The 20,397-nt window shown below is 36.5% G+C and overlaps 1 protein-coding gene across 3 annotated transcripts in view; it reads left to right on the top strand.

The window, feature by feature from the left end:
• CCDC146 (coiled-coil domain containing 146) overlaps window positions 1-20,397 on the top strand; it is a 69,361-nt gene that overhangs the window by 29,995 nt on the left and 18,969 nt on the right. For all 3 annotated transcript variants that reach the window (XM_051805047.1, XM_051805048.1, XM_051805046.1), the window contains exons 3-9: window positions 3,650-3,732; window positions 8,280-8,486; window positions 16,228-16,285; window positions 16,826-17,002; window positions 17,591-17,664; window positions 18,986-19,213; window positions 20,126-20,312. In XM_051805047.1, coding sequence (XP_051661007.1) covers window positions 3,650-3,732; window positions 8,280-8,486; window positions 16,228-16,285; window positions 16,826-17,002; window positions 17,591-17,664; window positions 18,986-19,213; window positions 20,126-20,312 — 1,014 coding nt within the window. The remainder of the gene's footprint in view (window positions 1-3,649; window positions 3,733-8,279; window positions 8,487-16,227; window positions 16,286-16,825; window positions 17,003-17,590; window positions 17,665-18,985; window positions 19,214-20,125; window positions 20,313-20,397) is intronic.

Below are 20,397 nucleotides of genomic sequence, written 5' to 3'. Positions count from 1 at the left end.
GTTTTGCTCACATGGAAGAGTACCTCCCTTATCAGGTTGGCCTTCTCCCTTCTGTGGTTTTAATTCCCATTTGTATTCTGATATCTTCTCTTTCTTACTGACATCTCATGTATCACATATCTCTATATCCAGACTTGGAGAAACTACTGTGGTCTTACATCCTGAAGTCAAGCTCAAAGGATATTCAAGAGGACCCTCAGACAGTGTGTAACCCCATATAGTGCTCATTTTTTCTTGGGATTTTCTTCAGGATATTCTGTGCAGAGCTCTGATGGGGAGCTGTTGGTAGCAAGCAATTATGAACTTATTACTAGTGTGGGGATAGAGAGAAGTTATTCAAGTGCATAGAATAACTCTTTGAGCATAAACAGTTTCTGTTTTTCTCATGGATCCCTATATTTAAGATTCCTGCCCAGAGCCAGAAAAATCCATGTAGAGCTAGAAAAATATGAAGGATATGCCCTTCCCTTTCACATTTTCAGAAAAATTTTCCTCCACATTTTCTATCACAGGACAGGATTATCCAACACTTTACTTCATGGGATTTTTCATGGATTGGAGGAAACAAATTTGCTTTGGAATTTGGGTTTGGGTTTGGTTTGTGTTTGTTTTGTAATGTTTTGTTTTTCTGGTAGAAAAGCCAGACTTCAAATAGTGAAGGAACATGAAAAAATGTAGCAAAGTTAGGAAGTTACACTCATGTTAATCAGTTAAAGATGACAGTAAAGTAAAAGAAAGGGTAATTTAATGGGGTAAAATAAACATAGCAGAAATATTAAATAAAAAGGAAAAGGTGCGAGTAAACCCACTAATAAGATACATATTTGCATATTTTCAATGTAATTATATTTATGGGAGTATGAGGAGAAGGAAAGCAGAAAGTTGCCAGGAAACCACCCATTAACAGCCAAATCTTCATCCAACTTTCCAACTTCTTAGATAAGGAAAATTTATTTTAGTTTATCCAGATGATCTATCAACATGGAGTGTGTTTAAAAATGTATGGGGTCCCAGTTCATTGCATAATGAGAAAGCAAAGCTGAGAAAAGCAAAATACAATTAAGTACAACTGAGATGGAAAGGGACTGGAAGACTCAACAAGTTAGGAATAATTATCTGACTATATTCCAGACCTGGTCTGAGATCACCAGTATAACAAAATTATCTCAGTTCTTTCCAGGGCATTATGGTTAACATAGAACTGAAAAAAAGACATCCTCAGTTGCCATTCACAAGCCCTGTTTTTTCCTTACTACTCCATCTTTTCACTAGTTTTTTGCTTTTTAGAGTAGCAACACGATTAGCTACGCTGAGGAGAACAACATTTTACTTAACTTGGCAATGTGAGAGCTTCCAAGTAATCAAATGAACTATGAGTGCATAAATACTGTTGGCTATTTTATCATTAATGTGAAAAAGGCACCCTTGAAAAAAGTATATATCTATATATTAGGGCCATCATCTCTCGTCTGGTTTTATCATCACAATGAATACAGTTTTTCTACAGTAGGCTTGTATTTTTCCTTCCTTCTTTCACAAACTGACTATTTCTTCCCCTCAGACAGTTGCTTCTTTCCCTTCTGCCCTCCTAAGGATCATGGAGAAGGCAGTATACTGGGCTTTAATAACAAATCCTGGGATCAGGCTAGCTCAGTGCTGGCTCTCTGATGGCTCTCCAAATAAAGTTGTGGTGATGGGAACTATTCGGTGATGAAACTTTTCACAGAAGTCCTGCTGCCTTTGTCAAGCTGGTGTGCCATCCATGCAGTCTGTCCTGTGCAGTCCTCAGTGCTACAAGTCATCACATTGTATAGGACCAACCTTATTGGAATAGAGCTCTTAGCTCTGAGCTGAACTGAGGAATTAAGGGTAAAAGCTGTAAAAAATTAAGGACCTAAAGAAGACATGGCCTCCAGGACAAGTAAGATTATTCCTGTAGAAACATTGTCAAACATGGCATAGATCTTCAGGGAGAACCTAAGCAGTAAGAAAAACCATAAGTCACAGGTACAGATCAGAGCAGTGTGGAGAGAGGACATTAGTGAGGTACCACCCAAATAGGACACCTGTATCTACATATGAGACTAAGAAATAAATGGGTTGAGAGATAGATATGTTTTCTTTCTCACAGAAGAGCTAGTTAGTATTGTGAACTCAAGTGAACAGTGTCTTTGGATCACAGAGAATGCCAAAATAAATATCTGAGAGCTGCTTATCTTTAATCTCATGCAAACAAAGCAAAGGCAGACCTTCTTTCCTTTTCTCAGGGTCTCAGGGAGCAAAGATTGTCTTTGCTACCATGAAATATTTTGGAACAAATCTTCAAAAATACATAAACATTTAGCAAGAAAATATATACTTCCTTTGGCATATTAACTTGTATTCTGCTTCTTGACCATAGGACTGATTTTAGATGGTTTTTTCTAAATGTTTTAAAGGTTGAATTATGGCTTCTGGGATTTTCCTGGTGCTGTAGTAATTTAATTTCTTATTTCAGGAGATCTGCATAATCACATTTCTTGACAGGTTCCCATAGAATTTGCAGATTTAACTTGCTGCCCCACAAGGCTAGCCATGGACTTTTATAGAGCTGGATCACCTTACATTTTTTAATTAGTTTTAACCTGGTTCTCCTTACTTGTGATTAAAGGAGGGGAAGAAAGGTTTTCTAAAGAAATATCACACAGGAATAGTGTTGCCATCAGGACCAGGGAAGTGATTGTCCCCCTCTACTCAGCACTGGTGAGGCTGCAGCTTGAATCCTGTGTTCAGCTTTGGGGCCCGTCACTACCAGAAGGACACTGAAGTGCTGGAGTATGTTCAGAGAAGGACAATGGAGCTGATGAAGGGTCTGGAGCACAAGTCTTATGAGGAGCAGCTGAGGGAGCTGGCAGTGTTTAGCCTGGAGAAGAGGCTCAGGGGAGAACTTACTGTTCTCCATAACTATATGAAAGGAAGTTGTAGCCAAGTGGAGGTAACAAGTGACAGGGCAAAAGGAAATGGCCTCAGGTTGCACCAGGAGTGGCTTAGACTGGATGTTAGGAAAACATTCTTCACTGAAAGGATGGTCAAGCTTTGGAAAAGTCCAGTCAAGGAAGTGGTTGAATCACCACCCCTGGAGGTATTTGAAATATATGTTTGATCTTGATATTTGCTGAAGACGGGCACAGGCATATAAGGCAATGTGTTCTGTTGCATGGGGGTGATCCAGCTTGAGCACAGCTCCTCTTTTTTGCAACCCTACTGCCTGTGGAGACACTTTGAGCCTCAGTTTAGCCTGTGCAGGCCAGCAGCTTTATACCAAAACTGGACCAGTTAAGCAATGTGGAAAACAGGTGACAGATCTTGAGTTCAAATTCAAGACAGAATTATCATGGAATACTAATACAGACAGAAAATTGGAGAAGAAATGGTGGTGCAGGCAGAACTGCAGTTGTAACATACATTTTTTGTATTCTTATATTTATACTTTGAATTGTCTAAATAAGCATTTCTTTTATCTGCGTATTTGATTTGGTTGTGTATTTAATTTTTTGTTACCAAAGACTGTCTAAACTGAAAGGCTGCCAATTACAGTTATAAAAAGTTGCAGCAGAATGAAAATATTACTGCTTAAGAGATTTCATAACTGTCTGTTTCCCTTCCATAGCTATTTTCTGCTGGAAAAATCACAGACACCCAAGCAGCTGAGCTGAAGGAACAGTATACCCTGCTGCATAAGACTGTGACAAGGTATAATATTCTATTTTTAGACTTTTAGTAGCCAAAGCATTACATATTTAAAGTAATTTTCTGCTCTTGCTGAAGCTTAATTATCATTTAAGGCTTTCTTATGGTGATAGTTCATAAAGGAAGAAAGAACAACACAAGTTTGTAAACCAGTATTATTTAATAGGAACTTTCAAGGTTGTTAGGGATACCTAAATAATTGTTTGAACAACATCTTTGTTTCTAATATAAACGTAATAATATTGGGAATGGACAGACCCACAGACTGCAACAGACAATATACAAATTTAAAATAAATACATATTTGAATATCGTGTAGCCAGAATTGTAACATATGAAAAGACCAACCTGCTGAGCTGACATCATAGAGAGCAAATGAAGAAGTAAAGCCTAGTTTCTAAGAAAGAAAATGAGACTTTGTCACTTCTAAGTAGGCATGAATTTTACATTCTGAGAATACTGACAGTCACATTAGACAGGGCTGCTAATTAGAACCCTAAGCTTCACACTATAAATGGAATTTGGAAATTAGATGTAGTAGTTGTGGGCCTGCCCTGCACCGGTACTTGCTGGAGGAGAGAGAAGAGATCCTGAAGAAGAGAGCCTGATGCTAGGCTTGAGCAGGGCATGTGGGAGTGGAAGGAGAGAGGGAGAGACAAAGTGGGACACAATACTGCAGTTCTATCAGGTGAACAGTGTGTCACAGAACAGAGCAGTCCTATTGCAAATATTGCAATACTACATTAGTATTTATGAATAATAATTTTGATATTACTTACAACATGTGTGTGATTATAAGTTAAATCAGCGTCATGATACTTCTGTTACATTTCTGTACTACATACCATAATTTCCACTATATCAACAATATTTTATCCCAGTTTCACTGACAGTACACATCAAAACCTTTATAGCAATTCTGTCATTAAAGCTAATGCCTAGTTTAAGGAATCCAATTTCTAGTTCAAGTCATATCTGCTTATTTGGGTTCAGCTGGGATTTGCTGTGCCTCCTGGTAATCTGAATAGTGACAAGTGCTAAGTAATGTAAAATAATTTGAAAAAGGGTTCCCAAAATCCTGAAATAGTAGTTTTTCTTGAGGTTACTGAGTCTTCATCTTAATAAAATGAGGAGTTAGAATATAGGTCTGACTCTGTGAGAAGTCATCTGACTTTATTTCAGATTACTGTATAGCAAATCTTTCTGGGAAGCAAAATGAAAAACAGCACTCCTAAAACAGTTTGTCTTTTTAGAAAACGCAAGAAGACTTTTCTTAACACTCAGAACTAAACCTTTATGTGGGGTTTGGATTAGTTGGTTGAGAAGATTTCTACCACAATGGTGTTCACTGAGCTGAAGTAGAAATCCAGTAGCTGATAAACTTGATTGAACTTGATTGACTTTTAGCCAGTGTTAGTTTGAAAACAGCCTTTGATTGGAAAAATATCAGCATATTACTACATATTTTATGTATTTATATAGTATTCTTTTATACAGAACATTCATTTATGTAAAGACAATCCCTTTGTGTGTGTAGCAAGCTTGAGTGTAAACAGGACTCAGCTGTCTTTTCTGTCACACTTAAGACTACCCTTAACAGCATGCACAAAAAGCATGAAAATGTTAGATGGGAGATTACATCTCTCATTCTTTCCATCATTCTCACAGGAGTATGAAATTGCCATAGTTCTGTAAGAAAGTGGATTGGAGAGAATCATGTCACACTCTTTTCTGAGATGTAGTTGTGTGTCAAAGCAAAACACCAATGTGTGAAAAACCATTAGTTCCCACAGATCGATTCCTCCTACTGCTTTCTTTTGAAAGTGAAATCAGTTGGCAAAAATGGATCAGGATCTCCAGTACAATTTAAGGACTTTTCAGACATCTAAAGTGGGATTCACTTGTCTGTATGTTAACATCAATATACTCTTTTCCTACAATGAACCATTCACAGAATCAATACCACTTGTGAATTTTTATTTCTTCACCCTTACATGTGCAGTACAGTTCTGCGGATCTAGAGCTTATTTTTTCACCTAATACAGTTGAATTCAATCTCTTTCCTAATTAATGCCCACCTGTCAGTGCTGTTACAATGTCAAATTAAAACAAATGATGGAGGATGAGGTCTTCAGGCTGTGTGTGTTCCTCTTCCCTTTAGTAGCCTAGAAAAGTCTCAAGCAGGTGGTTCCTTGTGACAGCTATACCAAACTATTGCAGCTGATCTCTCTGATATACAATACAAAGTTGTGTAACACAGTGAATACACCAAGTCTGTATGCAGGTAGTCTCCAAGGCTGTTGCTAGAGTACACAGTGTATGGTTAGTATTTGTTCAGTGGTAAATGGTCTTCTTTCTTGCTTTCAGTTTTGCACAATTTGGCATTCTGAAAAGTTGAGAGATGTTACCTAGCAGACAGAATCTTTGATACATTTCTTCAAGGTGTTATATGCTTTTGAATTTATGTTTCCTGGGAACAGGCTGTCATCCCATTGTGGTGCTGTCTCACCCATTCCCTTTGCAGTAAGGCTGCATCTGAAGCTGAAGTACCTGAGTTCATATTTAGCAACTGAAAACCCATTTAGTCACTCAGTTATGTGTCCCAGTTGTAAATCTTTATTATCTCAGTTTAGGAACCTAATATGAATATTCTGATAACCCAAGCTATAAGATACTCAGGTAATAATGAAAATTTATTGGCAGATTGGGAATGTTATTTTCTTCAGCCTCTGCTGAAATACTAATCAATTCAAAAATTCAAAATCTGCCACATCAGACCGCACAAACCTACTTTTGCACTCGTGATTCTACATGTGTACATCACATAGATGTCCAGCTATTTCTTCATTGTCTTCAATTAAATATAAATCAGCACACGAAAAAATGCTGTTGGCATCTGTAGGGTGCAAGAGCTAGATTCAACACTCACTTCTTGTTCCTTTTTCTTTTTTTATTATCTTAAAAAAAATCAATGCTAAGAATTTTGTTTTTATAGAATCACTTATGTGTTTATGTAACTGTATGTGAATTGTATGCATTACATAAGAATTGTGTTTGAAATGAATGTGTATTACTACAACAAATTATATTTTCTCCTACAACTGCAAACATTCTGTTGGACTTAAAGATCTAAATATTATGTAGAATCCAGTGACAGTAAGTCAATTTATTTTTCCCTTCATATGTGTGTGTAAATACATCACACGTGAAGTTATTTGTTCGTGATAAAGATACAGTCTGTTTTCTGTTGAAGTCTGTGGTTTTCTTATTTTCTAGTTTAGAAAAAGGAAGTGGTTATCTAAGGAGAAATGTTACACAAACCAGAACTTTTTCTGCCATATTATTTCAGCTATGTTTGTGCAATATAGACACTTGTATATTTTGTGGTTTTGTAGTTACCATCTCAACTCTATTCTTCAGTGTGATACGTAATTTTGGTTTTGTGCCTAAGTCATAAAAGTCAAATTTGATCCAAAATTTATGTATAGAGTTTCTTAATATGGGAAATTTTAAATTCCCTTGTTTTTTCAAAAAATATTAAATTGCACTGTATTTTTAATTAGTAAAAGTTAAGTGATAGAGTTCTTTATTCCTCTACATAATTTGTGACAAATTTAAGTATACCATTATATAAAAAGTCACACTGTAGTAATATTGAGAAGGCATACACAACTATGTCTATAGCATAAAGCATAGGTTTATGTGTGGTGCATTGTATATGAATTTTCATATTGTAGTTCCCTCTAAGACTTTTCCACAATAATCAATGTATTTTCCTAACAACCTTTAAGATGTTATTCAGCTGTCACAGGTTCCTAAGGATATATGAATACCAGGCTCCTGACACTGATAGAATATTAGTTTGTTGTTTCTGTGATGCTAGACTTTGGTGATATGAGTCAGATCAGATAATTGTTCACGTCTACAGGCCTTATAATGAGCTTCAACAGATGTCCACAAATGTATTTTCAACTTGTGTATCATTAAATGAGTTACTTCAGATCCTGGTAGCACTGCAGCAGTAGCAAGATGCACCTCATCACTGGGTAGGTGTCTTGGTGTTTATTAGGAACTTAAAGTTATCATATAGCCCAGACTGGGCCTTGTCCTGGTGAATACCTCACTGTTATAGGTCCCCACACTGAGTTAGACGTAGCCTTTGGCACTTCTTAGGATAAAATGGATTCCCTGTCTCTTCCTTTGTGTCCAGGAAATGCCAGACAAATAAATTAAACTAACTAAAGGTCTTCTATCTGGTTAAAATTAGATGAGATGAATCTCACTCCAACTCCAGGTATGCAGAAAAAACCCCTGTGACCAGATTCCACTGCTCTCATGGCATCATAGGATGCTCCACGTTTGAACAGACCTCAGGAGGTCCAACCTGCTGTCCAGCACAGGCTGAGCTAGGAGATCAGAGCGGATTATTCAGGACTTAATCCCATCTCATCTTGAAAACCTTGAATTAACTATTATAGGAAGGTAAAAAAGTATAAACACAAAGCTTATGCTTCTTATTGCCTAGTTCTAAATTTGTCTATTTAATGCAGTTTACAGGAATCTGAGACCCAGCTGTTGCAGGAAGCCAAACGTCTTAGTGAAGAACTGGAACAACAGCATGAACTGGAAAAACCTGAACAAGTCCCTGAAGAATCTTCCAGTGAAGCTTCCCAAATAAGGCAACAACTTCTTAGTTGCCAAAGTGAATATGATGCTATTAAAGCAAGAGAGTATGAGAATCAGTTGAAGATAGAATGGTAGGTAATGGTGGTCAAATGCTACTAATTTTATCATAGCTAATCTAGGATCTAGAAAGCCAATAACATAGAATATAATTCAATCTCATTTCCATCCTACATGGACACATTTCTTGACTGTTTTTGAACAAATTGCCACAAACTTTTCCTAGTAACAGCAACATTTCAGTGGTGAATAAATTTACCCTGGTGCAAGAACTTGTAGATAGTTTTAAATTTAGAACATGATATGGTGTCCTTTGAAATGCTGTTTAAAATTTGCTACATTGCATGATTAATTTTTGGGTAAGCATATTAACATGAACAGTTCTAGTCTAGGACACCTTTAATACAAACATTTCAAGTGTCTCAGAGACCTGTTGGCTGGGATTTTATGGAAACAATGTAATAAATAGACCCAATGCTATTTTTAACATCAGTAGGACAGTGTATTCAAGATTTTTTCTTCAGGTACTTAAAGGAGGAGAAGTTCATGTATATTCTTATACTAGAAAAATAATAAATTTTCCCTGAAAAGAATGAAATCTTGAAATTTTTATGTAAGTAAAAAAAGTCAAGAATAAACTTAATACTGTATATATTTCAATTATCTGAATATTTTATGGTAAAATTACAAACATACTATAGCATTTGTAAAAATATGTACCTAGGCAGGTGAATTCAGATTTTTATTTTGTGAGGTGCTTGCTATTTTTACCCATCATCAATCCAGCTATAGTGTAGTTGGTGTGTACATAAATACAAATAAGTAATGTCAGCATCTTAACAGTTAAAACTATTTTTCTGCAAGGAGAGCAGGAACATTGTACACACTGCATGGAGCAGATTTTTCTGGCAGTTCTTTCTGGATTGGGGGGGGAGAGTTTAGAGCCAAGTGTTTGCTCTAAGAGAGAAAGAAATGAGAATGAAGCAAATTGGAAGTGGGAGAAATAAAGAAACATGGAAAGCATCTGGAAAAAATTATTTGCTATGAGATAACTGAGAAACATGAAATTTCCTGAAATAATTATTAAATACAGAGTTTCTTGCAATTTCCAAGCAGTCCAGAAATGAGCTCTTCAAAAATACCATACTTTTTACCTGTTTGACCTCATTAATATTTTTCACTGATTTTGCATCACTTTTCAAAAAAATTAAAGGGATTTATATGTTTAGGGGATATGTTCCCATTCTCTATTTTCTACCTCTAGTCAAAAGTAGAATTCTGTTCTATATAAAATGCAGTTTAGGTATTATTTCAATTATCCTTGCACATTTACTGCATTAATATTTATATATGAACTCAATATCCTATTTTGCAGATTAAAAATACACTTTTTGGGTCAGTCATACTATGAAAAATGTTCTTGCACTGTAATAAGAAACTTCCGTCTTATGTATTGCCCGGGATCAAACCCAGCTGTACAGTCCAACCAGAGCTCCATGAGGAGCGTTATCTAACAGAGATCACAAGTGCAGCCCCAGCCATTTGTGATGTGGGGATTTTGTGAGCCAAATAGAGTCCTCTGTATTTGGGAATCCTCAGCTGACCCCTCTTCTTTTGAACTTCTCCTGTGTCCGCCCCAGCAAACTTCTGACATTGCAACACCTCGGGCAATGATTTCCACAGATTAACTACATAAGAACTCTACATAAGAACTGCCACCTTCTTGCTTTTTTTTAACCTGACTCCTACAGCTTCATTTAGTGCCCTGTAGTTCTTGTATTGGAACAACAAACGAACATCTGATCCTCTCCTCATTTTCACTGCTGCAGGATGATTTGATAGATCTCTTTTGTACAACCCCATTCCCCCTTCAATTTGTCAACTTTCTAAACCGAAGAGCTACAGATTTTTTAATTGTTCCTTGTTTGGAATCTGTTCCATGCCTGATGGTAGCATAGGATCTTATGCATGTTGTGGGTGTGGAGTGAGAAGGATGTGCCTCGGTTATGTGTGGATTTGTTTATTGGGAGAGAAATTCCAGAAATATTCACGATATTACAGGGCCTTTGATGTTGAAGTAGCATAGAATGAACAGGACTAGCAGAATATATGTAGGGAATGTGTGAGTGAATGTAGTACGGAAATGAGAAATGGACTATGAAGAAAAACAGATACTGGGTGTGAATAAGTGTTTGTAAAGAAGGGATGGGCTATGTACCTGTGAAAGACAGTGAAAATTAATGTCCAGAATAGAGTTGTAAGCAGCAGGTGATCTAATAGCAACACTGATGTAAAATGAAGATCTATATGCCTGCTGGTTTTAAACAAAGAATAAAGCAACGTTTTCTGAAATGTGTGTGTGCATTGGCCATGTCAAAGAGGGGAAGCTGCATCAAAGGTATTAGAAGTTTGTTGTTAGGTGGCTGCTTGGTTTCCTCCATTTCTCAGGATAAAAACTCATGGTCCAGCCTCTCTTGGCCATTGATCTCTCTGGAACACAGTTTTCCTTGTTGTCCAACTGTGTTAATACAGTCCCAGCTGTGCTTGGCACTTACAAGTAAACTTCTCTTTGGGAATTATGACTAATGGCTGTTTAGTCTGAAAACAAACATGTTTATTTACCTTCTTATGTATAGCAGGCAGGGAGCATGGAGGGGAAAAGTTTTTGAAGGGAATATTTGTGTCTCTGATCTACTTTATCCTTTTTTGAAAATATCTACTCAGTAATACTGCTGAGCTGGAAGTGAGAGAGGGACTCTGCAGATCTGTTTTCCTGTTTCTGTAAGCCTTTCTTTCTCTGAAGCATCTCTTATCTCTGTCGCCTTTCTTTCCTGCCTCAATTCACCTTCTCTGATAGCTAAGGGTACTTAACATCTTTTTTGCACTTGGAATCAAATCTGACAACAATGAAGTTTCACTCTTGAGGAGTCATATGGGTATACCATAAGATTAGCTAAGTTACTTTTTGTCTCAAGGTCTCAGTATTCTGTATTCCCTCGTCCGTATTTCATTTCCTATTTGCTTACCTGTAAACAATTTTTTTTCTAGATCAGATACCTTTTTCAAGAGCTGAAGGTGATATTTCATCTTCTGGTTTAATTCTTTATTGTTCCAATGAGTAGTCAACATTCCCAGAGTAAATTTAAATTGCCTTCAACATTGTAGTATTGGCAGTTTTTCAGGAATTTTTTAACTTTTTTCATAGCTTGAATAGGTACATGAGATATTCAGAAGCACCTCTGACACACTTCAGCTGTCAGGGAAGTCACCCTGAGGGTGACTGCATGGATGGGGTGTACTCCCACTGTAGGTGTGTGCATCCCCTTCCAGCTTGTGGCCAGTTGTGCCATGTGGTTGTACTGGGCTCGTTGCTATTGTGTTCCAGAGTGCACAGCACAGGCAGAGAGCAAGAGTTGGAATCATTTTACTGAGCTTTTAAAGCTTGGGCCACTATCCCAAAGTCAGAGCTGACTCCAGGAGTATTCTTTCTCTCAATAACTACCAGACAAGGTTAATAAAGTAAAAGGAAAAACAGTGATCTCCATTTGGTTCTGGTACAATTGCATTCAGAGCCATGACATTTCTTCATATAACTGATAAGAAGGCTCAGTAAATAAGAATATAGACTGAAAAATCAAAGTAGCAGAAGAACAAGAAAAGGATTGGTGTGATCATAAAGGGTTTGTTCTAGCTTGAGGAGACATTTCACTTTAATGTTTGTGTGAGGCTTGGAGTCCTGGTTTGTGAGACAAAATAAAGAAAAGCTGCTTTTCTTTATTAGAACATGGCATCAACAGTAGTTTATTACTGAAAAATAATAAATATTTAATCTAAATTAATCTATCTTCTAAACAATAAATTTAAAAATAAGCAATTGATTTGTACTAAAATCTATAATGAGTTTGTGAGATTAAAGGTACCTGATTCTTGAAAGCAGTTTTATTTTAAAACCTAGGTTCAATCTATAGGTCCCACAGTCATTTGTGCAGGTAGCAAAATGTCTCTTCACTCAAGTACTCTCACACTCTCTGTGATTGCATGCAAGTCAGGATTGCAAAACTGAGTTTGTCCCTGTAGATGGATTGCAAATATGGAAAATTATTTCAATGCTTGTAAATATTTCAGTATTAGTCACTCAATAATTAAAAAGGGAAAAGTTAAGCTTTTGTCCATAGTTTTTCTAGTAAAGAGTTACAAGCCATAAGTAAAACAAACGGAGTCACATCTGAAGTTGTTATCAGCCAGTCTTCTCCAGTACCTCCAAACTAATTACAGCTAAGAGCATTACAGGAATCTCATGCTGGCAGCTTGTCAGCTGTGATATCTTCTACTTGTGGTCACTAGATTTTAGTTGTGAGGTGCTAAGCACCTTCTATGGATTTCTCAGCAATCCCAGCTATAAAACAGAGTAGTTGAAGGAGTTCACTTTCTTGCATGATGGTACTAATAATGATAACAGCGTTGTAGCTGGTTTGTGAGGTAACTGAAATGGACCTCTGTTGACAACTACCACTACATTTCTTAATCTCTTTGTCTTAATTTTTTTATTTCTGTGTCAGTTTGCAGCTGTAAACATCTCTCAGGGAAACATCTGGAATGTATTTTTATTAATGGCCCAATTTTCAACTGCTTTTTTTTGCCTCATTACATCTGCATCCCTGGCAGCTTTTCATGTACAGTGTTGCTATTCAGCTTTGTGAAAATAAGAAAAGCAGTGTTAGAAACATTTGCACACATCAATGTTTAACCTTAAGAGTTTTATCTTCTTTTCATTATGTGTGTTGTTATAGGTATAATATTGACAAAAACCACGTGATGCGGAAAAATACAATCATCAAAGAAGGGCTATAAAACAATGGGAATTATAAATGCCTAGTACCAGTTGCAGCTATTTTGTTTGTTGTTGTGATTGATGTCTAAGTAAGACACTCATGAGATTGATATCCATACCTCACAGATTACAAGATTCAAATGCTAAATGTAATTTCTCTGCTTACCTTAGATAAACTTCTGTGTCCACCTATTAAATCAAAGACTGAATTTAAAATCTTTGAAGAGTCTTATTTGATTTCTTAATCTGATTTAATCATCCTGGTTTAGAGTCCACAGAGAGAAATATTTTATCTTAAACTGGTAATTTATCTCATCCTAAAATAGGCACCTGGGATGACAGACGACCTGCCCTTTGGAGGTTCCTGTCTTTATCCCTGACAGTAAGGAAGCCTGGGAATGTTAACACTGGGCTGACAGTCTGACTTCTGTATATGGGCAACTGGATCAAACTAATAGCTCAAAAGCGATTCTTCTTTCTTTTTACCCCTTTTTTTACCACCTTCACTGTACAGCTCTTTAGGTAACTTGCTGCTTCAAGTTCAGTGTTGCCTTTGTTTATGTCACAGAAAATGAGGTGTTCAAATCATTTTACTTTTGCTGGATGGAAAAGTCTTTGTTGTGAAACTGGAATGGTTCCACAGGAATCTGTCCTCATGAGTGAGGAATGTGACAAAATGAAAACAGTGTCAACTTTGCTCTCCCTCCTGATTTTTGATATTGCTCTTTTGATCGTCTAGCGTGATATTAAAGAGGGCACAGCACAGACTGACAACAAGCAATGCAGTAGTTCTTTAATCATTTTTCACAGGACTTATTTAATAATATTTTGTGGCAGTCAAACAGTTACAGGTATTAGTGCAAAGTGGACATTCATTTTCCCTAGTGTGATTACGTGAGTCCCAACTAGGAGCTCAACTAGGAATGCTTCCAAATGTGTTTGGAATATGATTTTGGAATAGAACTTTTAAAATTAATTTTATCAATTTGGGGGGAAGATTGATTGAAATTCAACTTTTTTCTTTAAAAGGTTTTGTTTTGCAACTTCATTCACTCAATGGGTGTTCAAACACTGGCATTCAAATTAGGTTTTGGACTTACCAGTCCCTGTGGAGGCACCTTGTACTCTGCCCATGCAGACATGCATGCATTCTGTAAATCAACAACATCTACTCTGTGTCTTTATTTTCTCTTTGCTCTTTATCTGAGCCAGAGCTTCTTATTCATATTGTTTTGTTTTATTTGAATTGCAACACCACCAACTCAGTTCCCTTTTTCACTGTTTTCTTACTGTAACGGAAAATATGTTGCCTGAGACTTCCAGGTATAAGCTTCACTCCTTTTGTTGGAGGACTGAAAAGTAAGAGTTTAATGAGAGGGCGTGGGTGTTGGAACTGGGGGGGGAGGAGGGGAGGAAGAACCTTAAATCAGCACTGATAAAGAGTTGAACATAAGATCCTTGGAATGGTCCTCCACAAGGTTGGCTACTTGGAGATTGATCTCTCTTACCAGGACCACACACTTTCTGAAACCTGAACCACCACCACCATGCAAAGTCTTACACTGCTACTGAAAGGTTTCAGAAAAAAACCCCAAACAAATAGCAATCAGCCGCCTCTCTTCTGTATCAGTCACATTCAGAAGCAACTGTAATAGCTGCTTTGGGTAGGTGGGGTGGATTCCCTTACCCCAGTTTATAGTTCCAAGTTACACAAGTGTTCCAGTGAAGCTTGTCCCCTTCTCTTAACGCTCCCCTGATTTAAAGAGTTATTTATTCTAACTGGCTGCCCTGAGTCTCAGGGAAACCTGAGCAGCACATCCTCCCACTGGAGTTAGAAACACATTTAAGCACACAAGATGATTCTTTGCTATACCTGGGACAGGGGATTTGGTTGTACCACCAATTCTTCAGCTGCAGTCTTTACTCCTTTACACCCTGAGACTCAGAAATGTCATTGTGCATACTAATTACTCTGAAACAAACTGCCTTCTTTGTTGCCAATCAGTAGCACAATGACTCAGTTAAGTTCAGTTTGGTTGCGATGGCATGCAGGCTGCTGTAGCCCATTTACCTCCTATAGGTGCAGAATTGTTCCTGCATGCACTGGGGAGGTACAGACACACCTTCCATGGGGATAATTTTTTGTATTTAGCAGTATTTACCTACCTGCCACCAAGAAGCTCCCTATGTACATCCAACAATCTTGTTGGTTGAGCTCCCTTTCATAGTCACTCCTTCATCTTCCTTAGGGCAGCCTTACTAAAAATACACCCAGAAGATCTAAGGGCTTTCCTATTTCTTCCTTTCCTCATTCTTCATCTCTTCAGCATTTGTCTCTATTGTTGCCTGAAATTAAATTGCAATTTAGTTTTGGATACAGGTTCTCTTGGTTATTCAACTTAGTTTTCTCCCATACCCCCTTGGTGTAGCCTGTAACCCCTGCCACTTTTCAGGATTTTTTTTTTTTCACAGGATCCTGTTTGGATTTGAGGAGCAATCATTCATAGGAAGAAGAAAGTATCTCACTAGCAATTGCACTTTCTTGTGACTTTCTTGTGATGTCTTTGTGACTATTTATGACCCACCTCCTCTTTCCTTTTGCCTTATTTCCATGTTAAAATTTTGTTTTCTGAGGTTGGGAGAAACTGTGGGTGTAGGGTGCCACTAGTAAAAGGCAAGGGCGAGTGAGGTGTACATGCATCCCTGCAGGAGGTGCTCAGACTAAGAAAAATCAGATTCAAAAATTTACATGTGTGGACTGTAGAGAAAGACTCCATATGTACAGCCTGGTTTTCAGGACCCTGAATTACCAGTCAGCAACCTTCCTTTAAATTGGGACACCTTTCTATTGGCCCTGATGATAATTTACCATGTGTTTTAGTCTAACACAGGACAGGCTTCCATACTTTTTTGCCATTTACTATATTACAGTAATGGGTATTATATTACTAATATATTTAGCTCTTCTTTGATTTTTACTGTAGTTTGCAAGAAGAAAAAAGGCTTCTGGAAAATGAATATGAAAAAATTTCAGAAAAAAAGGTAAGTACAAAACATGAGAAAAACAGTGTTTTATATTCTGTCAGCTAATGTATAAAAATAATAGTGAAAATATTTTCATGATGTGTCTCTAGAGTTTATTTAAAATACGGAATACAGAGAAAAATAGATTTTAAAAGAAGTAGATTTTATAGGAGAGGATATATTATATAATTCAGTTTTGATAACTTCAGGGCAAACAATAAATAACTGATTCAGTTATTGTTTACTAAGAAAATGTTTACTGTATTCAGCAAATGGATACTGCGTGTAAAGATAGCTGCACGTTTTTGATTCTAGGATGTGAGCATGAGAAATACATTTGCAGTCATAAATCCTGATGAATATATGTGGTTTTGTTGGAAATAATATTCTGATGGTTATTGATAGAAGAAACACAGATCTGGTAAAGAAAAATATATTCCATACCTTCACACAAAAAATGTTGTCATCGTTCAGTGTTGGTGATTCTGTATTATCTCAAGCATGTAAAATGTAAAAAGGAAAATAAAATTAGTCTGATCTTTTACTTCATTTTTAAAGGAAGACGATAAGAAAATTAAACAGCTGAAAGAAAATTGTGATGAGCTCTGCAAAGAAGTAGATGAGAGGAAAGCAGAAATTCATGCAATAGAAGAAGCTGTTTCATCCAAACAAAAGCTGATATTAGTAGATGAGGAAGAAACAGAAAAGCTTCTGGACATGCAGACTAATTTAAAAGTAACACAAAATTAATTGTGCCTATGTTTATCTCTGTGTGTGCATGGATGTGTATATGATACATATTTTGTCCAATAGTGAATGTTCTTGATGTTGTTTGTCATTCCAAATCCATTATATATGGCATTACATTATATATAAGATCATTTTTCAATAGGCATGAAACATGCTGCTGTGCCATATCCTTATTACTCCTTTAGGAAATAATAATAGTCATGGTTTTGATTTAAAAATGGTTTCTATAAAGACATTTTTGCTATATTGTGTTATTGTAGGTTGCTCAGACTAAAGTTAATACAGATATATGATTAAACATTCCTGGGTTTGCTGCTTTCCTTTCCATGAATAAATAACATTAAAAAATGTATTAATAATATTCAAGCATGATTTTTATCTTGCAGATGCAATGAAATTGTAAATATCAATTTTTATTTTCAAAAGTAGCAGCTACAATTCCCTGGGACAAACACAAGTAATTAAAAAACACGTTTCCTACCCATGTTCACAGCAGTTGTAAGTGAATATTACTGCTATGAAAACTCATCAGTTTTTGAGGCTATTAATCAAACCTTTCTGTTTTGTCACTAGAGTGAGCTAGTTAAGATCCTTGGTGTTCCAAAACAACTTGCAAAAGAAACTGAGAAGATATATCGGAAAAAAATGTATGTTTTTAATAGATAATTCCATATACATAAATATATAAGTATGACTTCTTCCAATCCATTTGTTATAGAGATGATTGAGGATAGTTGTTGATTAAAATTAGGATCAACATTCAACAAGGCATCTATTATTCACCTAAAATCCATGCACTGTACTGAAAAATATAGTATATGGAGTGAAACATGGCAAATTTAAGTACAACAAAGAAAGACTTGGAGCAAAGCTTGGTCAAAATTTGCTTAACCATCCTACTGTACTGCATTACTATATATGACACTTAGTAGAAGTTTAGTGGAAAATAATGTTACCGTGTAATCTCACAATTAGGCTTTTTTTTCAGTTTCTAGTGCTTAGGGACTGTGTATTGGCTACTCTCTGCTGGGCTCAGTGAAACCAGCAGCTTCCACAGCTGACAGTCTGGCCTGAGCTACATGATCATTCTCCCTGCTACTTCTGTACCAGTTGTTGAGTCACAAGTGCTTTGCTGTAAGCTCCTGACATAAACTGTGGTCTCTAATACTTCAGTAGGGAAAATGTAAGCCAGTAGCCAGCCTTTTTTTTCTCTCCCTTGTGGAGCTGGGGTTTTTCTCCCCTGAAGCATGGCATGTACTGTTTTCTGTAAGTGTAAAACCTAATTAGCACTGTGCAGTTTCAGCCAGGTCACTCACAGATCCCAAAGGTCCAGTTGCCATCCGGATGAATGATGGAGTTTGTACCCTGTTGGTGCACTGAAGTTTTTGTGTCTCCTGCTTCCAGTCCCTATTTTTAATACAGAAGCTGCTATGTTTATTATGTTAAATTTCTTGGATTTCAAACTTGTATGATGGTTTTCTTCTACATTTTCCTCACTATTCTGCATAATGTAACTCTGCCATCATAAATCTAAGAGGTTTTCCCTATAGTGTTACAGAGAAGCAATTTTTAAAACCTATGTTGTGTAGATTGCTATTAATGAAGTACTTAAATGAATCTTTATACTTTATACTCACATCACAGAATGAGCTAACCAGAGTTCCCAGTCTTGGGAATAATATTTAGAAGCGTCACACCTATGTACCTAGTAATGTTACCAGAAATCAGTTTGCTAGAACTCTTTTTAACACTGTAATGGTGCTAAACTCTCAGTTAGTCCCATGCCTAACTGCAATTTTATTGTTGAACTGTACTGCAATTTGAAGCTTTTCACTGTGTGTAGTCTGCTTTCAAACATATGGCCTATATTGTTAGGTGAAATTATTCTGTGTGTCCAATTACATTTTGCCATTTAAATATGCATGTAGAAAAATTAACCCCTACTGCTTTGTTAAAATATATCCACAGCGATGCAGAGAAGAAGAATGAAGCCCTTAATGATGAAATAGGAGAGCTGACTAGAACTCTGAAAGCCATTGAAAAAAGGACTGAAGAGATTTTACAAGAAAGAGAAGATGTAAAGAAGGAATTGGATAGCAACCAAGTTTTGCTAGAAAGCAAAGAACGAGAACGCATTAGTTTGACAAAATTACTAGAAATTAACACAGAGAAGGAATTAGCAATCCTATCAGACAGGTTAGAGACATAAGCCATGTAGTATGAGTGAACAATTCCCTGTTCTCAAAAGTCTGTTTCTTTCTTCTGCTGTATTGCTTCTGTTTTCAAATTTTAGGCTGCAACCAGTGCAGACTGGAAATGATCAGGTTTGGTTTTGACTTCAGAAATATTTATATAAAAATTTGGAATCTGGTATCTGGCTTGAAGAAAAACATCCAAAAGCATAAGCATTTGATAAAATCCTGGGAGAGTGAAACTGGATTTTACCCTGAAAAGGGCAATATTGTAGAAGGTTTCTCTCTTCAGTACAGATATTTTCTTTCCTGTGTAGCCCACTGAAAGTAAACTGAAGAAGAAAAGAGTATGTCAGTATTTTCATTTTCAAATGAGGAGCATAGATGTCTGCACTCATGAACTCCTGAATTTCAGTGGGGATTGGTTACTCATCTCTTTAATATTCCCTTGAATTATGAGCTTATATATACTTGGTAAAGTAAAATAAACTATTAGGTTGATGACAAGCTTCAAATTATTCCTTCTTTGCAGAGGGACATGTATAGTTGTAATCATGGCCATATGCTCAGTAACAATGCTTTTGCCTTTAAAGTTTTGTATTGAAAGCCTGTGCCTCTTTACATTGAAATATTACCTCATAGTAAAAACTGTGTCTTCTTATATGTGCTAGTTTCCCTGGATTTTTTAGCATATTTAGAACAGACTATGAGATCCCACTGACATAATTAGGAATAATATTGGAATTGATTACATTTATAAAAATGCTACCTTTTTAGGGACTTTTTGTCAGTAGTTTGTGAGTTTATCTTGCTGCTCCACCATAATAATGAGGTACTCAAAACCCATTAAAATGGCCATGCCTATTTACATATATGTCTTGGTGAAGTTGCTAAAATTTTGTGTCTATCTCCATAGAGAAATTCTGGAAAACAATTTAAATAAATGTATCTTAGAGAACAAAAACCAACGTGATATTCTCACTCAAAAACAAACACAGAAGGAGAGAGAACTGAAAAATTTAAAAGTGTTGGAAGTACAACTGGGTGTGATTTATGAATCTGTGGAACGAGATAAGGCACAGCATAAAAGACTCAAATCAGAGGTCTGTATGAATGCATTGATCATAAAGATTCTAATTTTTCTTGTAAGAAATCTTTCATGACAGTCCTCAAATCTCTTGACAGTCC

Source organism: Manacus candei, unplaced genomic scaffold (genome assembly GCF_025592945.1).
Source record: "Manacus candei isolate 608988 ecotype Guabito, Panama unplaced genomic scaffold, ASM2559294v1 h1tg000063l, whole genome shotgun sequence".
Lineage (NCBI taxonomy): Eukaryota > Metazoa > Chordata > Aves > Passeriformes > Pipridae > Manacus > Manacus candei.
This window is presented reverse-complemented; position numbering and strand designations above follow the sequence as displayed.